Raw genomic sequence first — 21,852 nt, forward strand, 5'->3', positions numbered from 1 at the left:
TGATATAGCAGGAACCACTAAATTATGAAATTGCTAAATTGGGAATTGTACTTCAACCCAGAACAAAAAATGTGCTTTGACGGACACTAAATATCTTGCCCAGCAACAACAGTACAGCGGTGGGTAACGAGAGATTTAGAGGGATTTAAATTTGAGGCCTAGTATTTAGGCGCTGGGTCACCGGTATGGATTTAGTGACAGAATTAGACTTGGAAATGCACAGAAGCGTGTGTGTGAAGTTATTCTGAATGACCCTATGTGCACCTTCAATATTATATACCCTTTTAGGGATAGATTTCAAATAGCTCTGATATAGCAGAAACCACTAAATTATGAAATTGCTAAATTGGGAATTGTACTTCAACCCAGAACAAAAAATGTGCTTTGACGGACACTAAATATCTTGCCCAGCAACAACAGTACAGCGGTGGGTAACGAGAGATTTAGAGGGATTTAAATTTGAGGCCTAGTATTTAGGCGCTGGGTCACCGGTATGGATTTAGTGACAGAATTAGACTTGGAAATGCACAGAAGCGTGTGTGTGAAGTTATTCTGAATGACCCTATGTGCACCTTCAATATTATATACCCTTTTAGGGATAGATTTCAAATAGCTCTGATATAGCAGAAACCACTAAATTATGAAATTGCTAAATTGGGAATTGTACTTCAACCCAGAACAAAAAATGTGCTTTGACGGACACTAAATATCTTGCCCAGCAACAACAGTACAGTGGTGGGTAACGAGAGATTTAGAGGGATTTAAATTTGAGGCCTAGTATTTAGGCGCTGGGTCACCGGTATGGATTTAGTGACAGAATTAGACTTGGAAATGCACAGAAGCGTGTGTGTGAAGTTATTCTGAATGACCCTATGTGCACCTTCAATATTATATACCCTTTTAGGGATAGATTTCAAATAGCTCTGATATAGCAGAAACCACTAAATTATGAAATTGCTAAATTGGGAATTGTACTTCAACCCAGAACAAAAAATGTGCTTTGACGGACACTAAATATCTTGCCCAGCAACAACAGTACAGCGGTGGGTAACGAGAGATTTAGAGGGATTTAAATTTGAGGCCTAGTATTTAGGCGCTGGGTGACAGGTATGGGTTTAGTGACAGAATTAGACTTGGAAATACACAGTAGCGGGTGTGTGTGAAGTTATTCTGAATGACCCAATGTGCACCTTCAATATTATATACCCTTTTTGGGATAGATTTCAAATAGCTCTGATATAGCAGGAACCACTAAATTATGAAATTGCTAAATTGGGAATTGTATTTCAACCCAGAACAAGAAATGTGCTTGAACGGACACTAAATAACTCGCCCAGCTACAGCACTAGGGACAGATTTAGCTGGATATAAATTTGAGGCCTAGTATTTAGGCGCTGGGTGACCGGTATGGATTTAGTGACAGAATTAGACTGGGATATGGCCAAAAAATGAACAGACTATTGCTGGTTAAATGCACTTGGTGTGACAGCTTCACCCTGATGTAGGCTTTAGCCAAAAAACAACCACACCATTGAGGGTTAAATGCACTTGGTGACAGGCGCAGCTTGCCCCTGATTTTGTATATGGCCAAAAAATGAACAGACTATTGCTGGTTAAATGCACTTGGTGTGACAGCTTCACCCTGATGTAGGCTTTAGCCAAAAAACAACCACACCATTGAGGGTTAAATGCACTTGGTGACAGGCGCAGCTTGCCCCTGATTTTGTATATGGCCAAAAAATGAACAGACTATTGCTGGTTAAATGCACTTGGTGTGACAGCTTCACCCTGATGTAGGCTTTAGCCAAAAAACAACCACACCATTGAGGGTTAAATGCACTTGGTGACAGGCGCAGCTTGCCCCTGATTTTGTATATGGCCAAAAAATGAACAGACTATTGCTGGTTAAATGCACTTGGTGTGACAGCTTCACCCTGATGTAGGCTTTAGCCAAAAAACAACCACACCATTGAGGGTTAAATGCACTTGGTCGCAGCTTGTGCTGGCGCACCACAAGACACAAAATGGCCGCCGATCACCCCAGAAAAATGAGACTGACAAACGGTCTGTGCAGCCTAAAAACAGTGAGCAATTGAGGATCAGCAGCTCAATGATCCACAGCTGCAGATCGATCAGTTAATCAAGTCCTTTGGAGGAGTTAATCTGCCTAATCTCGCCCTACTGTCGCAGCCGCAACCTCTCCCTACGCTAATCAGAGCAGAGTGACGGGCGGCGCTATGTGACTCCAGCTTAAATAGAGGCTGGGTCACATGGTGCTCTGGCCAATCACAGCCATGCCAATAGTAGGCATGGCTGTGATGGCCTCTTGGGGCAAGTAGTATGACGCTTGTTGATTGGCTGCTTTGCAGCCTTTCAAAAAGCGCCAAGAAAGCGTCACAAAAGCGCCAAGAAAGCGACGAACACCGAACCCGAACCCGGACTTTTACGAAAATGTCCGGGTTCGGGTCCGTGTCACGGACACCCCAAAATTCGGTACGAACCCGAACTATACAGTTCGAGTTCGCTCATCCCTAGTAGGGATATGGTAGCAACTATCATTTATGTAGATTTGAGTTGACATAATCTATGAGATATGGACCCATTACATGAGTACAAATAATCATGCAGCTGATGAAGGCGGGTTGAGAGACTAATGAGAACTTATTTTTTTAAAAGCCATGCTTTTACAAAAAAAAAATTCCCAGAGCATAAGCCTATAATTATTTTGAGGCAAGGCTGTCGGTACAATGAAGCCTTAATCCATTGTATTATATCCCAGTCTCCACAGAAGTTTTATTTTTAAAATTTGCAAACATATTCCTATTGAGTGTTTTTTATTCATTCAAAAAATACAATTCAGAAAAACTTAGAAATATTATACATAAAATTTGCAAGAGCTGATAACAAGTAGGCATAATAGGAAACAAACAAAAAAAAAAAGAATTTAATATATGGATAATAAATGCTGCATGAAAAATTCTTCGGAATAGCTATTAAGTTGGAATATATTTGTCCTGACAACTGTCAATGGATGTCTCTAGAATCTATTAAAATCAGTACAAAATTGTGAAATAAATATAAGGTACATAATTGTCCTGTATTTACAGAAAAAAGCAAAACCATTCTACTACAGCAATGATAAGAACGTTGAGATAGGAGTTTATAATAAGCTCTGCAGAAATGTGAATTATATTATGCCATTGTGCAAATATAATCGGCATAATACTATAAAACACAACACATTGCAAACAATTTCATGTCCTTAAAATAGACAGACTGTAATAATAAAAAAAAATACTTGCTCAGTTAACGTTGGCAGCAGAGTGAAAACACAATTATAAGAAAAATTAATGAGGTTTGATCTGGACAAAAAATAAAAATTAATTTAATGTGTTATTAGACTTCTATTATTAAGTCTATCTTGTGTACTTTGTAAGAAAGGGGAGAACGATCAATGCAATAAGTACATACAGTCAGAAAGGGAAAATAAATTAATTTATCTTTGACAGACTTTATTTTGGATATCAAAGATATTAAAATAATTACTTTTCTATTATATAGCATACAATTTAGTAAATTTATTAAAACTAGTGTAACAGGTATGCCATGGTCTCTGCAAGAAGTAATATATTTAATTCTATATATGAACATAGGAGAGATGTGAGAATGCTTCAGGAGGTGTGAGTGGATCATATATATGGCATTTCTGTCAACAGACTGCCTTCAAAGGTCACATATAGTCTACTACCTATTATATTCTAACCAATCAACCTCTTGGCTCCTACCACAAATCATAGTGTTTGTGGCACAGGCATAATTTGAAGCTCTTGGGCCCTACTGCAAAATGTAACAGTTCCCCTTTGACCATATGACAATTTTAATACTAGTGTCTTCCTATAGGCAAAGGGCCTTTGGGGCTCCTCAGGAACCAGGGCCTGGATTTGACTTCTACATCTTATTGCCTGCTTTTGGTGGAAATATGTGGAGATATAGGAAGAAACATTATTAAAGTCACTTCTAAGTATTGCCCATTAACTGAGATTTTTAGAACACGTTGTTAAACCACTCCACCGTTGTCAAAGTCTTATGATTGTTGTGGTAGGGTGTATAACTGAAAAATGTATCACATCCTTGAGTGTGGGGTAGTATTTTTTAAAAGGATAGAATGATGAGTAATGTGAAAGATCTGTTTCCATAAGTGCTGCCTCATTTTTTTTTTTTACTTCAAACTAAAGTCTTTAACCGTACCTCTATCTACCATATGCCATTTTTGACACTGGTGTCTTCTATGGTCAAATAACCTTTTGGCCTCTTTAAAGGGAACCTGTCATCAACTTTATTATAACCTCACTGAGGGCAGCATAAATTAGTGACAGAAATGCTGATTTCAGTGGTGTGTCACTCATGAGCTAAAAGTAAGTGGTTGCCAAGAACCAGCATCATAATCATTGCAGCCCAGGACCTGAAAAGAGTCAAATCTACCTGAGAAGAGTCATGGTTATTCATAATCTTCGGCACTCTCACCCATCTGCTGATGATTGGCAGTTCTCTCCTAGAGAGAAAGGGAGAAAACTAGGTAGAAGACTGTCAATCATCAGCAGGTGGGCAGGGAGAGCAGGACTTCATGAATAACCACGACTCTTCTCAGGTGGCCATGACTCTTTTCCAGGCCTAGTCTGCAACTATTGTGATGTTGGTTTTCAGCAACCACTTACTTTTAACTTATAAATGACAGACCGCTGAAATCAACTCACCTGTCTCTACTTTATTCTGTCGTTACTATAAGCAACATAAAGTTGATGACAGGTTCCATTTAATAACCCGGATCTGGGTGTGGTTGCTACATCTTTACTCCATTACATCTTTACTCCTTCACATCTTTAAACATTCTTGAGGTCGCTTCCGAGAAGCGCCTACTACCTGGATGAGATCTCTTGAACACGTTCTCAAACTCCTCCACTGTTATCCAGTTGTGGTTACACAGAATAGGTTATAGCATGTATAAAAGAAAAGTTTACCACATCCCTGAGTGAATAATGTGAAAAATCTGTTTCTGTAAGTTTTCCCTGATTTTAGATTTAATTTCAAACGGGAGGAAAACTGTTAGTCATTATTATTACCAACACATTTGCTGTCTGTTGGCAGCCTAAATAACACATATTATCTTAATTTGCAATTAATTCTTCAGGATAAGGTATGTGTTTATGCACATTACTATGACGAATGTTGTTTAAACGGCAATTGATTCATTTTTATTTTATAGTGCAGGTCAACAATATTAAACAGACGTCAGTAAAACTGCATTGTGAGAACAAGAAATTGCTTACATGCTTATGCAAAATCTTTTGGAGTGAATAGTGAAAAAAAAGTCACATGTGAATGAATCATGGGAAAATGACAACCATAAAATGACTCTCCGGATGGAGAAAATGACAGGTGATCTCACAATCACAAAATTTCAAATCATTTTGGCACTTCAATATTAGAAAATTGTCATGGAGATTTGCAGAAAAAATTTAGGCACTGCTCTGAAGTTGACCTCTGTTAGTCACATCCCAAGGATTCCCCGCCTAACTTATTCCCACTGGTTACATTTTTAGCGCCTATTTGGGGGATACAATTTCTCCTTGAAGAAAGAAGAAATTTCTCTATGAAGAGTAACTAGTAGGCTTGAAGAGTCAATGCTCCTCTGGGAAAAAAGGTATGAAAATTATCTGTTTTTCCAAGAACAAAGGTGCCTCTGATGCTACCAGTTGGAAAGCAGCTATCCTATAAGTTAATGTTTGACCTTTAAATAGGCCTTCGAGGCATAACTTAAAACTAAGCCAGTACCTCATCTGCAGACAGCCTTTTCCGTTGACTGCCTCTTTTCAGAGCAGAGAAACTTGGCTTAACTGGGTATATACTAACAACAAATGCCCATACATAATAGGGCAAACAATATAGTCACACATTATGATGTATACTATGTCGAAAGGGAGAAACTGCAGTTAGGATTTGGAAAATAACATGGGTGCTTTCTCCCAGCAACATTGCCAGCCGTGTTCATGGGCTGTGCCTAGTACTACAGGTAAGCGACATTGAAGTGAAGGAGGCTGAAGTGCAATACCACACTCAACCTTTTGACAAAGGTGGCATTGTTTTTGAATGAAAGCAGCCATATTTTTCATATTGGCTTCAGACTTGTTTCTGCCAGCACCTTTAAGGAAAGAATTTGTTACACATAAATCAATTGCAAGCAATCTGCAATTACAGCAGGTTCAACGGGAACACTTTAAAATGTGACTTGACCGCGGGCAGACTGTTACATGAGGCAGTTTTCTAAGAAATATCATACTAATTATTTAATAAAAATTAAAGTGAACAGAGAACCATATCAATGTAAGTACAACAGGATAACCTACTATCCTGTAGGTAAGCAGAGAAGTGTTAATTGATAGTGAAAATTTAAAATGCAAAGGACAGAACAAATGATCACTCTCATTGTCCTCAAAGGAAGCTGACTTATTTGTCTGACCATCGACTATTACTTTCTATTATTCTGTGAAGGGTGTTAAATCAATGTTTTTGCAGAAAAGTCCTTCAGAAACATTACTAGATAAGGCACAACAAAGTATAAAAGTACAAAGTACAATTTTTCTGAACTTCAATCAGCTTCTTCTTGATATGCAAATGCAGGTTGTCATGTTATGTGTAGAAAATGTTAACAGGCTAATTGAAAACACCACAATAACTTGGATTATCATACTTCATTGTTATATTAATGGTTTTGTGTTTGCTGTCATAGTTTACATGGTAACTTCAAAGTCCAAGACAAATTAATTTATCCTTGCACAATGCAATGATAAATGTTAGAGTAGTTGGGGTCTAAATGCGTGGACCCCAACTAACCTGTAGGGGGGATCCAACAGCATGACTGCTGTGAGGATACGTTTAATGGAACTTTGTACCAGTAAGCCTGGTCTCCCATTTAGCTGCATGCCATCATCTTGGTAAGCTCTGCCCCTTTAGGCCACTAATCTCTGACCTCATCTGCATGCTAAGCTTTTCCCATCTGTCCCTTTAGCACCCTTTTTCAGTCAACCACGTTTGGGCTAGCAGGGAACTCCCTGGTGCCTGGGTCTTCAAGATTTTGCTTGGATTGCATGGTGGTAAAGTCTGCCATTAGGTGTATTGCAACATAGAATACTTGTGTAGCATATAAGAGCACAGCATAAAGTGCAGACATGGACCCTATACTAAATATTACACTTATAGTGACCAACCAAGTTTACATACCCAAGACCCCTTTCTTACATAAATATTCTGGTGGCCTTCCTACTGGAGCTACTAGCCTTCCAGCTATCACCTCATTAAAATATGGTAACCTCTTCAAAGAATAAATGGCAAAAAAAAAAAGTTTATCTAGGCATAACTTTTTTATTTAGAAAGAAATTTGGGTATAAAGAGTGTAGGACTGAGTCAAATCAAAAATATATAGAAGAGGAACATATTAAATGAAAGTGTAGTATTTTTTTCATTTTGGTCCTGCCCTACTGTAGAGATTTGTCTCAATTAGCCAATGAGCAAATATTGACTATCCAACTATGAATCCTAATTAACATACCAGTCACTTCAAACCAAAGCCTCTCCAATTTGAATGACTTTATATAGAACAGCGAGGTAATCTTTTACTCTATTAACTATTAACAAAGGTACACATTAAAATAACAACCATTGATTGCCATTGCTAATGTGTATGCAAAGTCATCTCCACTGGTTGGTTCATTATGTATGAAAATGAAAGACTATCACTGACAAAAATAACAACCAGACAATGTAAAAAGGAAATGGTCAATCGAATGTAGTTTTTCACAACCGTAATGGCAACATACCATGGTGACATCTGAATCTGGCGGTGTCATCTCTACCAGATTAATAAGGTAAGGTTCATCTTTCCACTGAGGAGCATTGTCATTTATATCCAACAAAGTGATATTTACCTATAATTGCAGAAGCATAGGATAAATAGTATTATATAACAATTGATCACATACAATACAATGTAATGTAATTTAGTACTAAACACTTTTATAACTTCTTTAACACAAAGACAACAATGTTGTTATAGCACCAATCTTTACATTTTTACAGTGATATCAAATGTCTAGGTTTCTCCTAAAGATTCCACAAATCAGAGTTGTATTGGGGTTCCTCAGGTCCACCAGAGTAAACAGTTCTCAAGACCAAACCCCATATCATCAATAAAGTCTAATAAATTTCTGAATCCAAGAAATACAACCTAGTGACCTGATTGGTTCGAAAGTCAGCTCCAAATGTCTTTTTTTCCCTCCTAGATATTTGGGGCCCACATTGGTATTAGAACCTCTGGTTCCCTGGTGGGCCAGTCCAACATTGCACAAGATTATTATACTTTGATAAAAAGGAATTGTCAAAGTCCAGACAAGTGAGACGAGATTAGGAGCAATGTGTTGATTTTTATCGTTATTATCCCGTATTTATGGGACTATTACAGACAGCAGAATGTCACTGGTGAATGCCATCAGGTGCATCATACCATCAAGATGCCACTTGAGAGCAAAGAATGATTAGGAATACTGGCCCACATTTACTATGCTAAGCAGGCATTTTTGTGGTGTTTGTGTCAAAATGTATCTTATTTCAGACACCTTTATTACTCAGATGCACATAAAAGAATGACCTTTTTTTGACATTCTCGATACATCCTGCTTTTAAACTAGGATGTGCATGTGGCCATCGTCTGTCTATTTTTTAGACATATTTGAAATCCATGATTCTGGCGTATAAAAGTGGAGCAGAGTAGACCAATTAAGAGTTGGTTGGAAATTTCGAGAGAATAGAATTATGGTGTATTTGAAAAGATTTGTGGCACAATGGGATGGAATTTTGGCTCGTTGGGACAGATTTTCAGGCCAATATGGACATATTTTCTGTGTAAGCTAAGCCAACAAATAGGTGTTATAAACTAGATGACAGGCAAACAAAGATGTCCTGGATTGGGTGTACATGTCCCAGTATGGTTTTTGATATACAAATGGCACCAGGCAATTTCCAAGATTTTTACTGAATGAGTAGAGGAGGTTCCAGCATCAAATATTAAAATCTAAGGTTTGCTAAGTATACATTAAAAGCAAGTCTTGTGCAGCACCTGAAGACAGGACAAACCGCTTACACGTTTCAAATCCTATGAGGATTCTTAGGAATAGCTGGAATCTCTTCAATAAACTAGAATAGGCCATGTAAAGAAGCACTGGATTTATCATCCAGCCACTGTGATAATTTTGGTGCAGTTTAAAGGAAACCCGTCACCATGATTTTGCGCATAGACCTGGGGACATGGGCTGCTAGATGGCCGCTAGCACATCTGCAGTACTCAGGTCCCATAGCTCTCTACGCTTTTATTGTGTTAAAAAAACGTTTTGATTGATATGCAAATTACCTGATATGAGTCCTGTAGCCGGAGATGAGTCAAGCGGAAAGGGGCCCAGCACCGCCCCGCGTCCTCCCAATCTCCTCCTTGCTGGCTGACGTCACAGAGCTGGAGCGCCGAAATCTCGCTAGCGCATGCGTAGTTCATTCCCTGTGCTGATGCCAGTACAGGGAATGAACATGATGCCGACACTGCGCATGCGCTAGCTCACGCATCGCGAGATTTTGGCGCTCCAGCTCTGTGACGTCAGCCAGCAAGGAGGAGATTCGGAGGACGCGGGGCGGTGCTGGGCTCCTTTCCGCTTGACTCCTCTCCGGCTACAGGACTCATATCAGGTAATTTGCATATCAATCAAAACGTTTTTTTTAACACAATAAAAGCGCAGAGAGCTATAGGGACTGGGTATTGCTGATGTGCTAGCGGCCATCTAGCAGCCCATGTCCCCAGCTCTATGTGCAAAATCCTGGTGACAGGTTCCCTTTAAAACTATCTAAAGCTGGGTTCACATCACATTTTTGTCTTACATTTAACGTATACAAAGAACATATATGTTAAACTGATGCCTCAGATGAATCTGTTATAGTGGCATCAACATTGAGTTTTATTGTGAAAAAGTACACCATAATGTATAGTGAATAGCGACTGTTAAAAATAGACCTTGTCCTATTTTTGATCTTTTTCACGGACAGACGGACCCCACTGAAGTCAATGGGACTGTTTTTCAAGGCCATTTAGATTGGATTGCACCCATCTAATGGCTGTTAAAAACAGGTACAAATAATTTTTTATGGGTAAAAAAAACCCTTCACTTCATCCATTTGAATATGAGGGAACACTCGCTCCGCAATGGATGTGGTACAAAATTACCTGCAATCCCAGTGTGATGATGTCCTGTTGTCACCACTGAAGGGATACTCAATGTTCACTGTATGTAGCTGAAAAGAACCCGTGCCCCCAACATGATGACGTTGTCATGCTGGAAGTGCAAATCCCAGGACCTCAGCAGATCAGCTGTTTGAGGAGGCAGCGGCACTGGCAGTAGCGCTGCAGCCTCCTCTCTGTTTACCTCAGCACCAGTGACATCATCACTGGCTTGGGTGCGGCTAAGCCCCATTGAAGTGAACGGACCCCCAGCACATGCTGATGATCTCTCCAGAGGATAGATTATTAGTTTTTAAAAAAAGCTGCAGAACCTCTTTAATGACACTGGGGGGAACTAATGGGGGCAATTTTCATACCTGGGGCCATTATAGGGCCATTATTAATACTGGGGGATGCTAATGCAGGCATTATTAATACTGAGGGCCATTAATGGAGGCATTTTTTATTCTGGTTGCTAATAAGGGAGGCATTATTAACATTGGGGGCCACTATGGGAGGCATTATTAATACTGGGGGTCATTAATACAGACGGCCATTTTTTTCACTGTTGTGTGATTGTAGCCTAATCCTATAGATGGTGTAAACTTAAGGGCCCTTTGCACGGGCAGAGAATCACACAGATTATAGCGAACGAGCATTCGATCTCCTGCTGGCAAACAATGAGTCCTTATGGGGAAGAGTGATGGCATTAGCGATCGCTCCTCCTCATACATATACGGTAAATGCAGCGGTCTCCTCCACCAGCGATCAGCAGAGTTTCAGGAAGGAACACCTCCTTCCCAACAATCTGCAGTAATATCGTCCCATGTAAAGAGACCTTTAGACAAGCTGTCTAGATATGAACCGCATTTATCACAGTGGCTCAGGCTGGAAGATTCATTTGGTGCTTGGTGAGGCACTTTTGTCTTTGTAGTGGGTACTGGTTAGCTTAGTGGAGACAGAGTTTCACCACAGAATTGTGGTGAAAGTTTCCACATATTAGGCCATTTATTTTCCTGCAAATCCACAATGCGTTCCTATTGAACCACACACTCTTAGACCAAGAGCAGATCATTTCTGTAAATCTCTAAACTGTGTCACAATACAATGCAATCAATACCAGAATCTCGGTGTAATTACAATATTTTGTAGGAAAGCGAAGCATGCACTGCGACTGAATTAAGGACAATTCTACAGAGTGGGCTAAAATATTTCGGGACTAAAATCCTTATATGAATGCATATAGAATATGTGAAAAATCTTTACACAAAAGCCTTTTTGCGTCTGATTGTCAAATCTCGGTGTAAATAGACATAGGAAAACTCTACAGAACAGATACGTATGCTGTAGTTTTCTATTGACATTCTAAATCTTTCTTTACCATATTCTCATCCTATTCATTTGCTATTTCTAGGTTAAGGTAATGTAATAAACTGTGTGGTGTAAGTGCAGTCATTCCTTTCACAAATTAATTACACGTGTTAATTAAAATGTCTTTACACTTCCCTCTAGAAAACTGTTAATTAAATATCATACTGATGTGCCCTGTACCGTGCTCCTGTTATCCGCATGAGCATGTTTGTGTTAACACATCTCTATTAGTATTTATTACACAGTATTAAAACAGAAATCAAACCCCTCACAACTAATATATTTACAGTTAAGCAGAAGCAATGAGATCAGTGCTTTATGTCATGGTTAATAGCACGGCACTAAATGAAGACACATAGGGGGTCATTTACTAAGATTGCCATTTTAGAGGCCGGTCTTAATAACCTGTATATCTGGGAGTGGATCCGCCGAAGTTATGAAGAGGCAAAGACCTCTCCATAACTTTGCCGCATCCAGCGCCAGTATAAACGTAAGGCAGCTTCCTCGCTGGCTTACATTTAGACCATTTCTACGTCTAAAAAAGGCGTAGAAAATGATGAATGGGTTCTAACCCGTCCACGCCCCCCACACACACACTGCACCCACTTTTTTAGACCTGGCGTGAGCGTGGAAAAGTCGCATATTGTGGTGAAACTAATATAGGTGTATTTCAGGATAATAAATGACCCCCAAAGTTTTCCAGGAATAAAAGTTTTAAGGGAAGGCCCATTGCCTGCATTGCCTCCTTAAAAGTTTATACTTACCTGCTGCCTCCTGCACTCGTCCTGCGCACTGGCTCCCGGCCCCTCCATCTTCCGGATGGGTAATGGACATGGACACGTGCACCACTGAAGCTAATGACTGGCTTTAGTACAAGGGACATATCAATGCTGAACCTAGTGAAGGTAACTATGTCTATGCCCCAGATGGAAGATAAACTCAGGGATGGAGTAATAGGAGACAGTGCCCAGGACCGAAGCAATGAGGAGCAGGGAAGTTTGAACCTTTTGGGGGAGATGAAGGCTTGGGTCCTCCCATTAACAGTTCACGTTCCTGAAAATCCCAGGAATATGTACTGAGATATTTTCTTTAAGATATATTTTCTTTTGCCCTAATTTTATTTAAGACTGAGATCAGTGGTCAGCAGCAGTCCCATACAATTCACGGCACAGAGGCTGGAGTATTCAGACTCAGTTACCATATTTGGTACATTTTTGAAGCCATAGCCATGAATCGTAAACAGGAATACTCTTATGTGATAGTTAATCAAGTAGATAATTCAATATTAATCAAACAATCTGTATGTATTTGCAGAGCAGCTTTTGCGTGAACCTTTAAAGGGTAACTAAATTTTTTTCAATAAGTGGCAGAAGCACTGCTCAGAGCACTATGCCCCTTTAGATTTCATTGGCACTACTTGGCTTTTCATGCGTGTGGAGTATGAATCCATAGAATGTATAAGGGATCTGTATGCAACACCCTTGAAAAGCTGAGCAGAGATCAAGAAAGCCAAAGGAGCACAGCGCTCACATGGGTGCTTCTGGAATACGACTTCAGGTAAGTGATCAGCAATCAATTTATTCAAATTTACACTTTTCAAGAAGCGTCCCCACAGCTCAGGACCTCCCTCCTTAACATGGCCGCACATAGCATGCAGTCTTGTTAATCTCACACATGTGTCATTACCAAGTATCGTCTCATGTGCTAAGATACTTAAAAGGGTTTTCCAGGTCTTTTATACTAATGACCTAGTATCTGATTGGTGGGAGTCTGACACCCAGGGCCTTCTCACAACTTACTAATCACAGCGCCATACATTCTGTGCTTGGTATATACGTTGTGCTTGGTATCACATGACCAATGAGCGTGTCGTCACTGGCCTAGGAAAAGCTATGAGAAGGCTGCAGTGCTCACAGGAGCGCAGGTGCCTTCTCAAACAGCTGATTGGCGGGGGTCTTGGATAGTACATCAGTTATAAAGTCTCGAAAAGCCCCTTTAAACAAATTGGCATCAACTAATTTGCATGCGATGCTAAGCAAATTTTAGCACTGTGTGTACAATTGCTGATTTGTTTAAGTAATTATATTGAGTTCCGTCATAGGGGCTCAATACCGGAAAAAAAGACTTCAGTTATTTTCCTGTTCATTGTCAATGGGGACAAAACTGAACTAAACAGAATGGAATGCTCCAAAATGCATTCCGTTCCGTTTAGTTGCGTTCACAGACCGAAGAGCAAACCGCAACATGTTGTAGTTTGCTTTCCGTCCTGGGATGCGGAACAATAGAAAACGGATCCGTCCCTCATTGACTTTCAATGGAGTAAATGACGGATCTGTCTTGGCAATGTTAAAGATACAGTACAGACCAAAAGTTTGGACACACCAGGGGTTGGGACTATCAGTTGCGTTGTGGAAAAGTCAGGTGGATACACAGTCCTACTGAATAGACTTTAGAGTCTAGAATTTGTATTATGGCAAGAAAAAAGCAGCTAAGTAAAGAAAAATGAGTGGCCATCATTACTTTAAGAAATGAAGGTCAGTCAGTCCGAAAAATTGGGAAAACTTTGAAAGTGTCCCCAAGTACAGTCACAAAAACCATCAAGCGCTACAAAGAAACTGGCTCACATGCGGACCGCCCCAGGAAAGGAAGACCAAGAGTCACCTCTGCTGCGGAGGATAAGTTATCCGAGTCACCAGCCTCAGAAATCGCAGGTTAACAGCAGCTCAGATTAGAGACCAGGTCAATGCCACACAGAGTTCTAGCAGCAGACACATCTCTAGAACAACTGTTAAGAGGAGACTGTGTGAATCACGCCTTCATGGTAGAATATCTGCTAGGAAACCACTGCTAAGGACAGGCAACAAGCAGAAGAGACTTGTTTGGGCTAAAGAACCCAGGGAATGGACATTAGACCAGTGGAAATCTGTGCTTTGGTCTGATGAGTCCAAATTTGAGATCTTTGGTTCCAACCACCATGTCTTTGTGCAACGCAGAAAAGGTGAACGGATGGACTCTACATGCCTGGTTCCCACCATGCGTTATGATGACGTGATATATCATTTTTTGTCATACCATTCTAACAGTCAACACTTTTTTTTTGCAACAACATAAAACATACTATTGTTTAAATTTTTTTTTTTTTTGAATTTTGATTGTGATTTTTTTTAACATTTTCCATGTTCCTATCTAAATTTAAAAACAGTCCTAAAATTATATAATTTTCACACTGGCCACTAGTACTAAATTATATGAATTCCTTAAGAGTAGCCACATGGGCCATAGACACAATGGCTAGGAGCAAACCTCATTGACTTCTATGCAAGAGTTTTCTAGGCATGCTCTGTGACCTGTGATATCACCTATTGTAATTGGTGGATCCTGTGTTATCTATACAAAAGAAATAGTTGTCATTCTTATTCTGGCTGCGATGATAATGCGTTAGCTACTGAAAAGCTACATGAGCATAAAAGGAAGCATAGTAGCTAGTGTGAAAACTGCACGATTTTAGAATAAAAAAATAAATAAATTGATAGTGACAAGGCAATGGATAAAGCAAAAATCACCATTAATTCTAAAACAATCATAAAAACAAAACATTCGCATAAAAATGTGCTTTAAACAATAGGATATTTTCTGATGAGACATTCCCTTTAAGAGGACAGTCTTGCAGAAGTAATACCTTTTAATGGCTGACAAAACTAGAAGAAGTTATTTTATATTCTGTTACAAGCTTTCAAGACAACTTAGGTTTCTTCATCAGGCGTGGTATAATAAAGTATCTGAAGAAACCCATATTGCACAAAAGAGCAGAGACATTCAATACTAATTAAAGGGGGTTCTCCGGTAAAGTAACTTAATTTTTGAAAAACTGCATTAAGGCTGCAAGCTGTGACCTAACCAGAACCCATACCTATACATGCAGTGGCTGGGTTTGGGGTGGCACCAACGTTACGCTGGGTCCCCTGGACACCGTCGAGGTGTCACCAAGTGTTGCTGCTCTCTGGAAGGGATGGTAAGGCATGGTGCACCCCAATGGGAAATAAGTCCAGAGAGTCAGAGTCTGCAGTAAACCAGGGTGCTTCTTTACTGGAGGAATTCAGGTACAAATCAATACAGGTGAGGCAGTGGGCTGGCTTCTCCAGTCTCCTCCCTGGCATGAGAAGGGTTTGATGCTAAGGAAAGGCCTGAGCTAGCTGTCCCGCTCTCTTTTAGAAGGCTGGCATCCTGGTTAAGGGCCCACGGTCTGTAGCTCAGTAGTCCAGATGGCTCCTTGATCACAGGGGTAGTGACCCATGGTCTGTGGCTCACCATTCCTATCTCAGCGTCTTCTTCTGGTCACTCATACAGGCTGGCATGAGTCTCCCCTCCAAGCACTGGTCCATAACTGCAGCACACTAGGGTCTCAGACTGCTCTCCTTATATACAGTTGTTGCTAGATTAGTACCTCTCTAGTAGGGAAGGTGGAGTGGAGAAACTCAGCACAAACAGATACATTGTTTCAGCTCCCGTCTGGTATAGACTTACATTAAAGCTTCATTGATACTCAATGGCAATGACGCTGCAGGTTTTCCAGACAAAAACAAGTTTCCAGACATAACAACATAGCTAAAACCAGACATTTAAAAGGTTTCAGCTCCCGTGTCTGCTTTTGGTGGTAAACAAGTCTTGGGTCTTCCCTCCAAAACATGGTGGTAAAAGAGTCTGGGTTTTTCCCCTCCAAAACAAGATGGTAAACAAGTCTGGGGTTTTTCCCCAAAAAACATGGTGGTAAACAAGTCTGAGTTTTTCCCATCCAAAACACGATCTTCTTTAAACCTTATGGCAGCTGTGGAAAATTACCAGCTTCTCAATCAAAGCCCTAACAGTCTCTCAGTATTCATTAACCCTTTCCACAGAGCCATGTAAATACAGTGATGATGAACAGGATATATATCACAACATATAAAATACAGTTACACAGTATTAAACAGTATAAGTTAACCCTTTCAAGAGAAATAAATTAAGAAGTTTAAACTTTGCATAGGGGATATAGGCAAATGTCCACAAATGTCCAAATGTCAAAGTACTCCCTACTTCTAGGCACTACCTACATATCACCAGAGCGTAAATTTACCTTGCATTCCATTTGTCGAGCTCATGTGTGAGCCTACAACACACTGAGAGTATCCTGGCACCTGATCTTCCCCTTACAGAACTACAACCCGCACAATGCCTAACTTTCCTGCTGTGAGTATTGATGTCTATTGATTGGCTGCCTGATATACAGTCCAGTCACGCCCACTCTACTCAGTAATCACCAGTACACTAGAACACCCTTTGTTTCACAAGACATTTAGCTACAGAATTGATAGCAACACACTGAGCATGCCCGACCTAACAGTCTCAGAACTATAGGTCGATGCCATGGTAATTTATGAGACACACTGCGTAGCAGAGCAATAAAACTACTTTTATAACTACTGAACGGTAAATATATGAAATTTACATTATAGTAGGTAATTATTAATGATGAATTAGTCTAAAACATAAGCAACCGGAATACCCCTTTAACTATTTAAACATACAATTGAATATGGTGGGCATGAAGAGGGAGTCCTTAATGAGCTTACTGATAAGCAATGTAAACCTTTTATAGTCTCTAAATTGTGGTTGGTTCCGAGACTTGGTGCTCCCACTATCTTAAGAGCAGATTTTTTTTTTGATCTTGTAAAGCTTGGCATAGCCATTAGTATTATTATTAGTATAATAACTATTGGATGAACCTGAAAATTTTGGCTCACCATTTAACTTTTCATGGCGTCCTCCCGACTCTACCATGGGGGAGATACGGATCAGGCACAATGGACTGGACGCATGATCCTTTTGTTAGCAGGGAGAAAAGTTGAAGTCAGAAGAGTCTGGCAAAAGCTTTTGTACTGCTCCCCATCACTACATATGCATGCTTGGTTAAGCTAAGCATGCATGTGTAGGAGATGATTCGAGGAGACAGCTATCTATTTATTTGTCATCATTGGGTCTTAAGTTAGCAGGAAAACATGTTCTCTGTGTTACCTGCTGCCCCAATACACAGATAACTGATGACTGTGATGTCATTTGAGCCCTTTCTGTGATTAAGGATGTCATGGCTTTCCCTAGCAAGCATTCGAATGCAGAGGCAATATAAGCCATGTTCAACATGACTGCTGTGTCAAGGGTCATAGGAAACTAATTATTTTAGATTCCTGTCATATTACAGGGTCTTATTATCAGTACAGCTCCCTGCTGCTTGTATCCCTACCATGTGGCCTCAAACTGAACTTCCAACTATTGGACACTGGTTTGCCAAAATTCAGGAGGTGATGCGAATGAAGGATCTTCCCGCCTAAGTCCATAGCATGCAAGTGAAATTCAGCAAAATGTGGCGTCTCTGGCTCCGCTACCAGGAGACAACGAAATACCAGGCAGCTTTCGCAGTGTATGCTATTTGCTGTAATAATGATAATAACAATTATTATTATCATCGTTTCCTTCTCTCGTTTCCCTCTTTTCTTCTCATGTCTTTGTCACTCTTAATGTCAGGTTTACCTTGAATTATCACAGTTTGAAGGTTTGTGTTATTATAAGCCATTGCACCGCTATTTTTCTGAGCTGTTTTAAAAGGAATGTGCCATCACAAAATTACCTATCATTTAAATTGCATGTTTATGTTATATTTTCTTTGATTTTTATCTTTACATTTTCCACCCAATAAGACACACTTTTTTCACTCCAAAGCAAGAGATTTTGTCACTGCGTCTTATGGGGAGAATACTAATGAGGGCTTCTATTATAGAAGAGCTCATTAGTGGAGGACTGAGAAGTGGTGAATGCAGTGCTCCCTGGACTATGTACTCACTGCTTCGTTGTCCTCAGCTGCTCAATGTTGAGTCACAGCATAGTGCATGGCAGGAAAAATAAGAAGAGCACTGGATGTGAGGAGCAGCGGTGACCGGAGCAGGAGAGGTAAGTAGATTTTTTTTTTTTGTATCTGATCATAGGGGTCATTTGAAGGTCTCAATGGGAGTCTTATGGAGGTCTGACTGGGGGTTATTCATATGGAGGTCTGACTTGAGGTCTGATTGGAGGACTTATTGAGGTCTGATCTGAGGTCTGAATACGGGTCATTCACATGTAGGTCTGATTGGAGGACTTATTGAGGTCTGATCAGGGGTCATTCACATGGACGTCTAATCTGAGGCCTGATTAACATTGAGGGTCTGAGCTGAGGTCTGATGAACTTTTTTTCTTATTATTATTTTCCTCTTCCAAAATCTTGCGTCTTATGGGCAGGTGGGTCTCATAGGGCAAAAAATAAGGTGGCCAAAATTGTGCAGTTTTCATGCTGGTCACTAGTTCTAATAGTATGTTGAGACTTTTCAGTACTCATCAGATTATCAAGCCAGAATTACAATGACAGATATCACCTATATATAGATAACACAGGATCCACCATTCATAATAGTTAATATCACAGCTTATCTACTCTCTACTGACCTCTGCACAGAGTATTAGGTCCCCTGCAGTCTATTGTGTTTATGGCCTGTGTGGCTGCTCTTAAATAATAGGAAACTTTACATGTTTTAGGCCTAATAGCCAGTGTGAAAACTTCAACATTTTAGGATATTTTTTAAAATATAGATAGGAACAGGGAAAAATTGACAAAACTTGATTTAAACAATAGGTCATGTTTCTAGCGAAACATTCCCTTCAATATTACCCTTCAGTGTATCATGTTTATTAAGCACTAGCCTGCATCTTGATGATTTTTATGATTTGTAATTGTTAAATAGTTTTCTTAGAAGCTTAAAATTTTTTATAAAAAATATGAAATGTTTAATTAACTATGAAATTCAACAGTCAAAAAAAGTGGGATCTATGACAAAATATGATAAAGTGGCAGATCTACAAGGAACACCAACAAGAACATAATTCTTTTAATTTTTGCTTTAGTAGATAATTTATAACCCATATGTAATAAAGAATGGAAGACAGAGATAACTGTGTTAGGTTCTGTTAAAGCTATGGAAAATAAATGTGAATGTCAAATAGTGCAACAGTATACAGGTCCTTCTCAAAAAATTAGCATATTGTGATAAAGTTCATTATTTTCTGTAATGTACTGATAAACATTAGACTTTCATATATTTTAGATTCATTACACACCAACTGAAGTAGTTCAAGCCTTTTATTGTTTTAATATTGATGATTTTGGCATACAGCTCATGAAAACCCAAAATTCCTATCTCAAAAAATTAGCATATCATGAAAAGGTTCTCTAAATGAGCTATTAACCTAATCATCTGAATCAACTAATTAACTCTAAACACCTTCAAAAGATTCCTGAGGCTTTTAAAAACTCCCAGCCTGGTTCATTACTCCAAACCGCTATCATGGGTAAGACTGCCGACCTGACTGTTGTCCAGAAGGCCATCATTGACACCCTCAAGCAAGAGGGTAAGACACAGAAAGAAATTTCTGAACGAATAGGCTGTTCCCAGAGTGCTGTATCAAGGCACCTCAGTGGGAAGTCTGTGGGAAGGAAAAAGTGTGGCAGAAAACGCTGCACAACGAGAAGAGGTGACCGGACTCTGAGGAAGATTGTGGAGAAGGACCGATTCCAGACCTTGGGGGACCTGCAGAAGCAGTGGACTGAGTCTGGAGTAGAAACATCCAGAGCCACCGTGTACAGGCGTGTGCAGGAAATGGGCTACAGGTGCCGCATTCCCCAGGCAAGCCACTTTTGAACCAGAAATAGCGGCAGAAGCGCCTGACCTGGGCTACAGAGAAGCAGCACTGGACTGTTGCATGTCATTCGGAAATCAAGGTGCCAGAGTGTGGAGGAAGACTAAGGAGAGGGAAATGCCAAAATGCCTGAAGTCCAGTGTCAAGTACCCACAGTCAGTGATGGTCTGGGGTGCCATGTCAGCTGCTGGTGTTGGTCCACTGTGTTTTATCAAGGGCAGGGTCAATGCAGCTAGCTATCAGGAGATTTTGGAGCACTTCATGCTTCCATCTGCTGAAAATCTTTATGGAGATGAAGATTTCATTTTTCAGCACAACCTGGCACCTGCTCACAGTGCCAAAACCACTGGTAAATGGTTTACTGACCATGGTATTACTGTGCTCAATTGGCCTGCCAACTCTCCTGACCTGAACCCCATAGAGAATCTGTGGGCTATTGGGAAGAGAAAGTTGAGAGACGCAAGACCCAACACTCTGGATGAGCTTAAGGCCGCTATCGAAGCATCCTGGGCCTCCATAACACCTCAGCAGTGCCACAGGCTGATTGCCTCCATGCCACGCCGCATTGAAGCAGCCATTTCTGCAAAAGGATTCCCGACCAAGTATTTAGTGCATAACTGAACATAATTATTTGAAGGTTGACTTTTTTTGTATTAAAAACACTTTTATTTTTTTGGTCGGATGAAATATGCTAATTTTTTGAGATAGGAAATGTGGGTTTTCATGAGCTGTATGCCAAAATCATCAATATTAAAACAATAAAAGGCTTGAACTACTTCAGTTGGTGTGTAATGAATCTAAAATATATGAAAGTCTAATGTTTATCAGTACATTACAGAAAATAATGAACTTTATCACAATATGCTAATTTTTCGAGAAGGACCTGTATAAGTTCTTAAAATAGATGTGTCCTCTAATGCGTGCAACTTAAAATGCACATTATAAAAACATAACCTACTGTGGCATGGTGTACAGTGCAGGAGGGCGTGCATATCTCACCCAGATACCTCAGCTGGGTGAGATAAATAAAACCCAGAAGTGTGCAGTGATCTCAGCAAACTACACAGTTTTATTTACATTGTATTCTGGGCTGGATTTTAATTGGAATGGCAGTTAGGCTTGGTAGTGGGAGCTGCCGGTCCACACCCTTCCAGCACAGGTATTCCCTCATAACTGAGGTGAGCGCAGGTGAAGCCTACCCTAATCAGTCTGGCATAAATCCACCCTCAGTGTGTCAGTCTGGGAAAAGTGTGTGTGAACCTGGAACAGATGCTCTGTGGGTGGTCTCAGTCTGGAGGACTGAGGGGCCACAAGGCTATGCAACTTCTGATAGCTTTTCGGTTTTGAACCGTGTTTGTAGAGCAGACCGACTGAGGCTTTTGAGCCTGAGACCCTCAGCATAAATCTGA

The 21,852-nt window shown here is 40.1% G+C and overlaps 1 protein-coding gene across 1 annotated transcript in view; it reads right to left on the bottom strand.

The window, feature by feature from the left end:
* CDH23 (cadherin related 23) overlaps positions 1-21,852 on the bottom strand; it is a 1,302,172-nt gene that overhangs the window by 391,777 nt on the left and 888,543 nt on the right. The window contains 1 exon segment of the mRNA XM_044299558.1: positions 7,875-7,982. Coding sequence (XP_044155493.1) covers positions 7,875-7,982 — 108 coding nt within the window.

Source organism: Bufo gargarizans, chromosome 6 (assembly GCF_014858855.1).
Source record: "Bufo gargarizans isolate SCDJY-AF-19 chromosome 6, ASM1485885v1, whole genome shotgun sequence".
Lineage (NCBI taxonomy): Eukaryota > Metazoa > Chordata > Amphibia > Anura > Bufonidae > Bufo > Bufo gargarizans.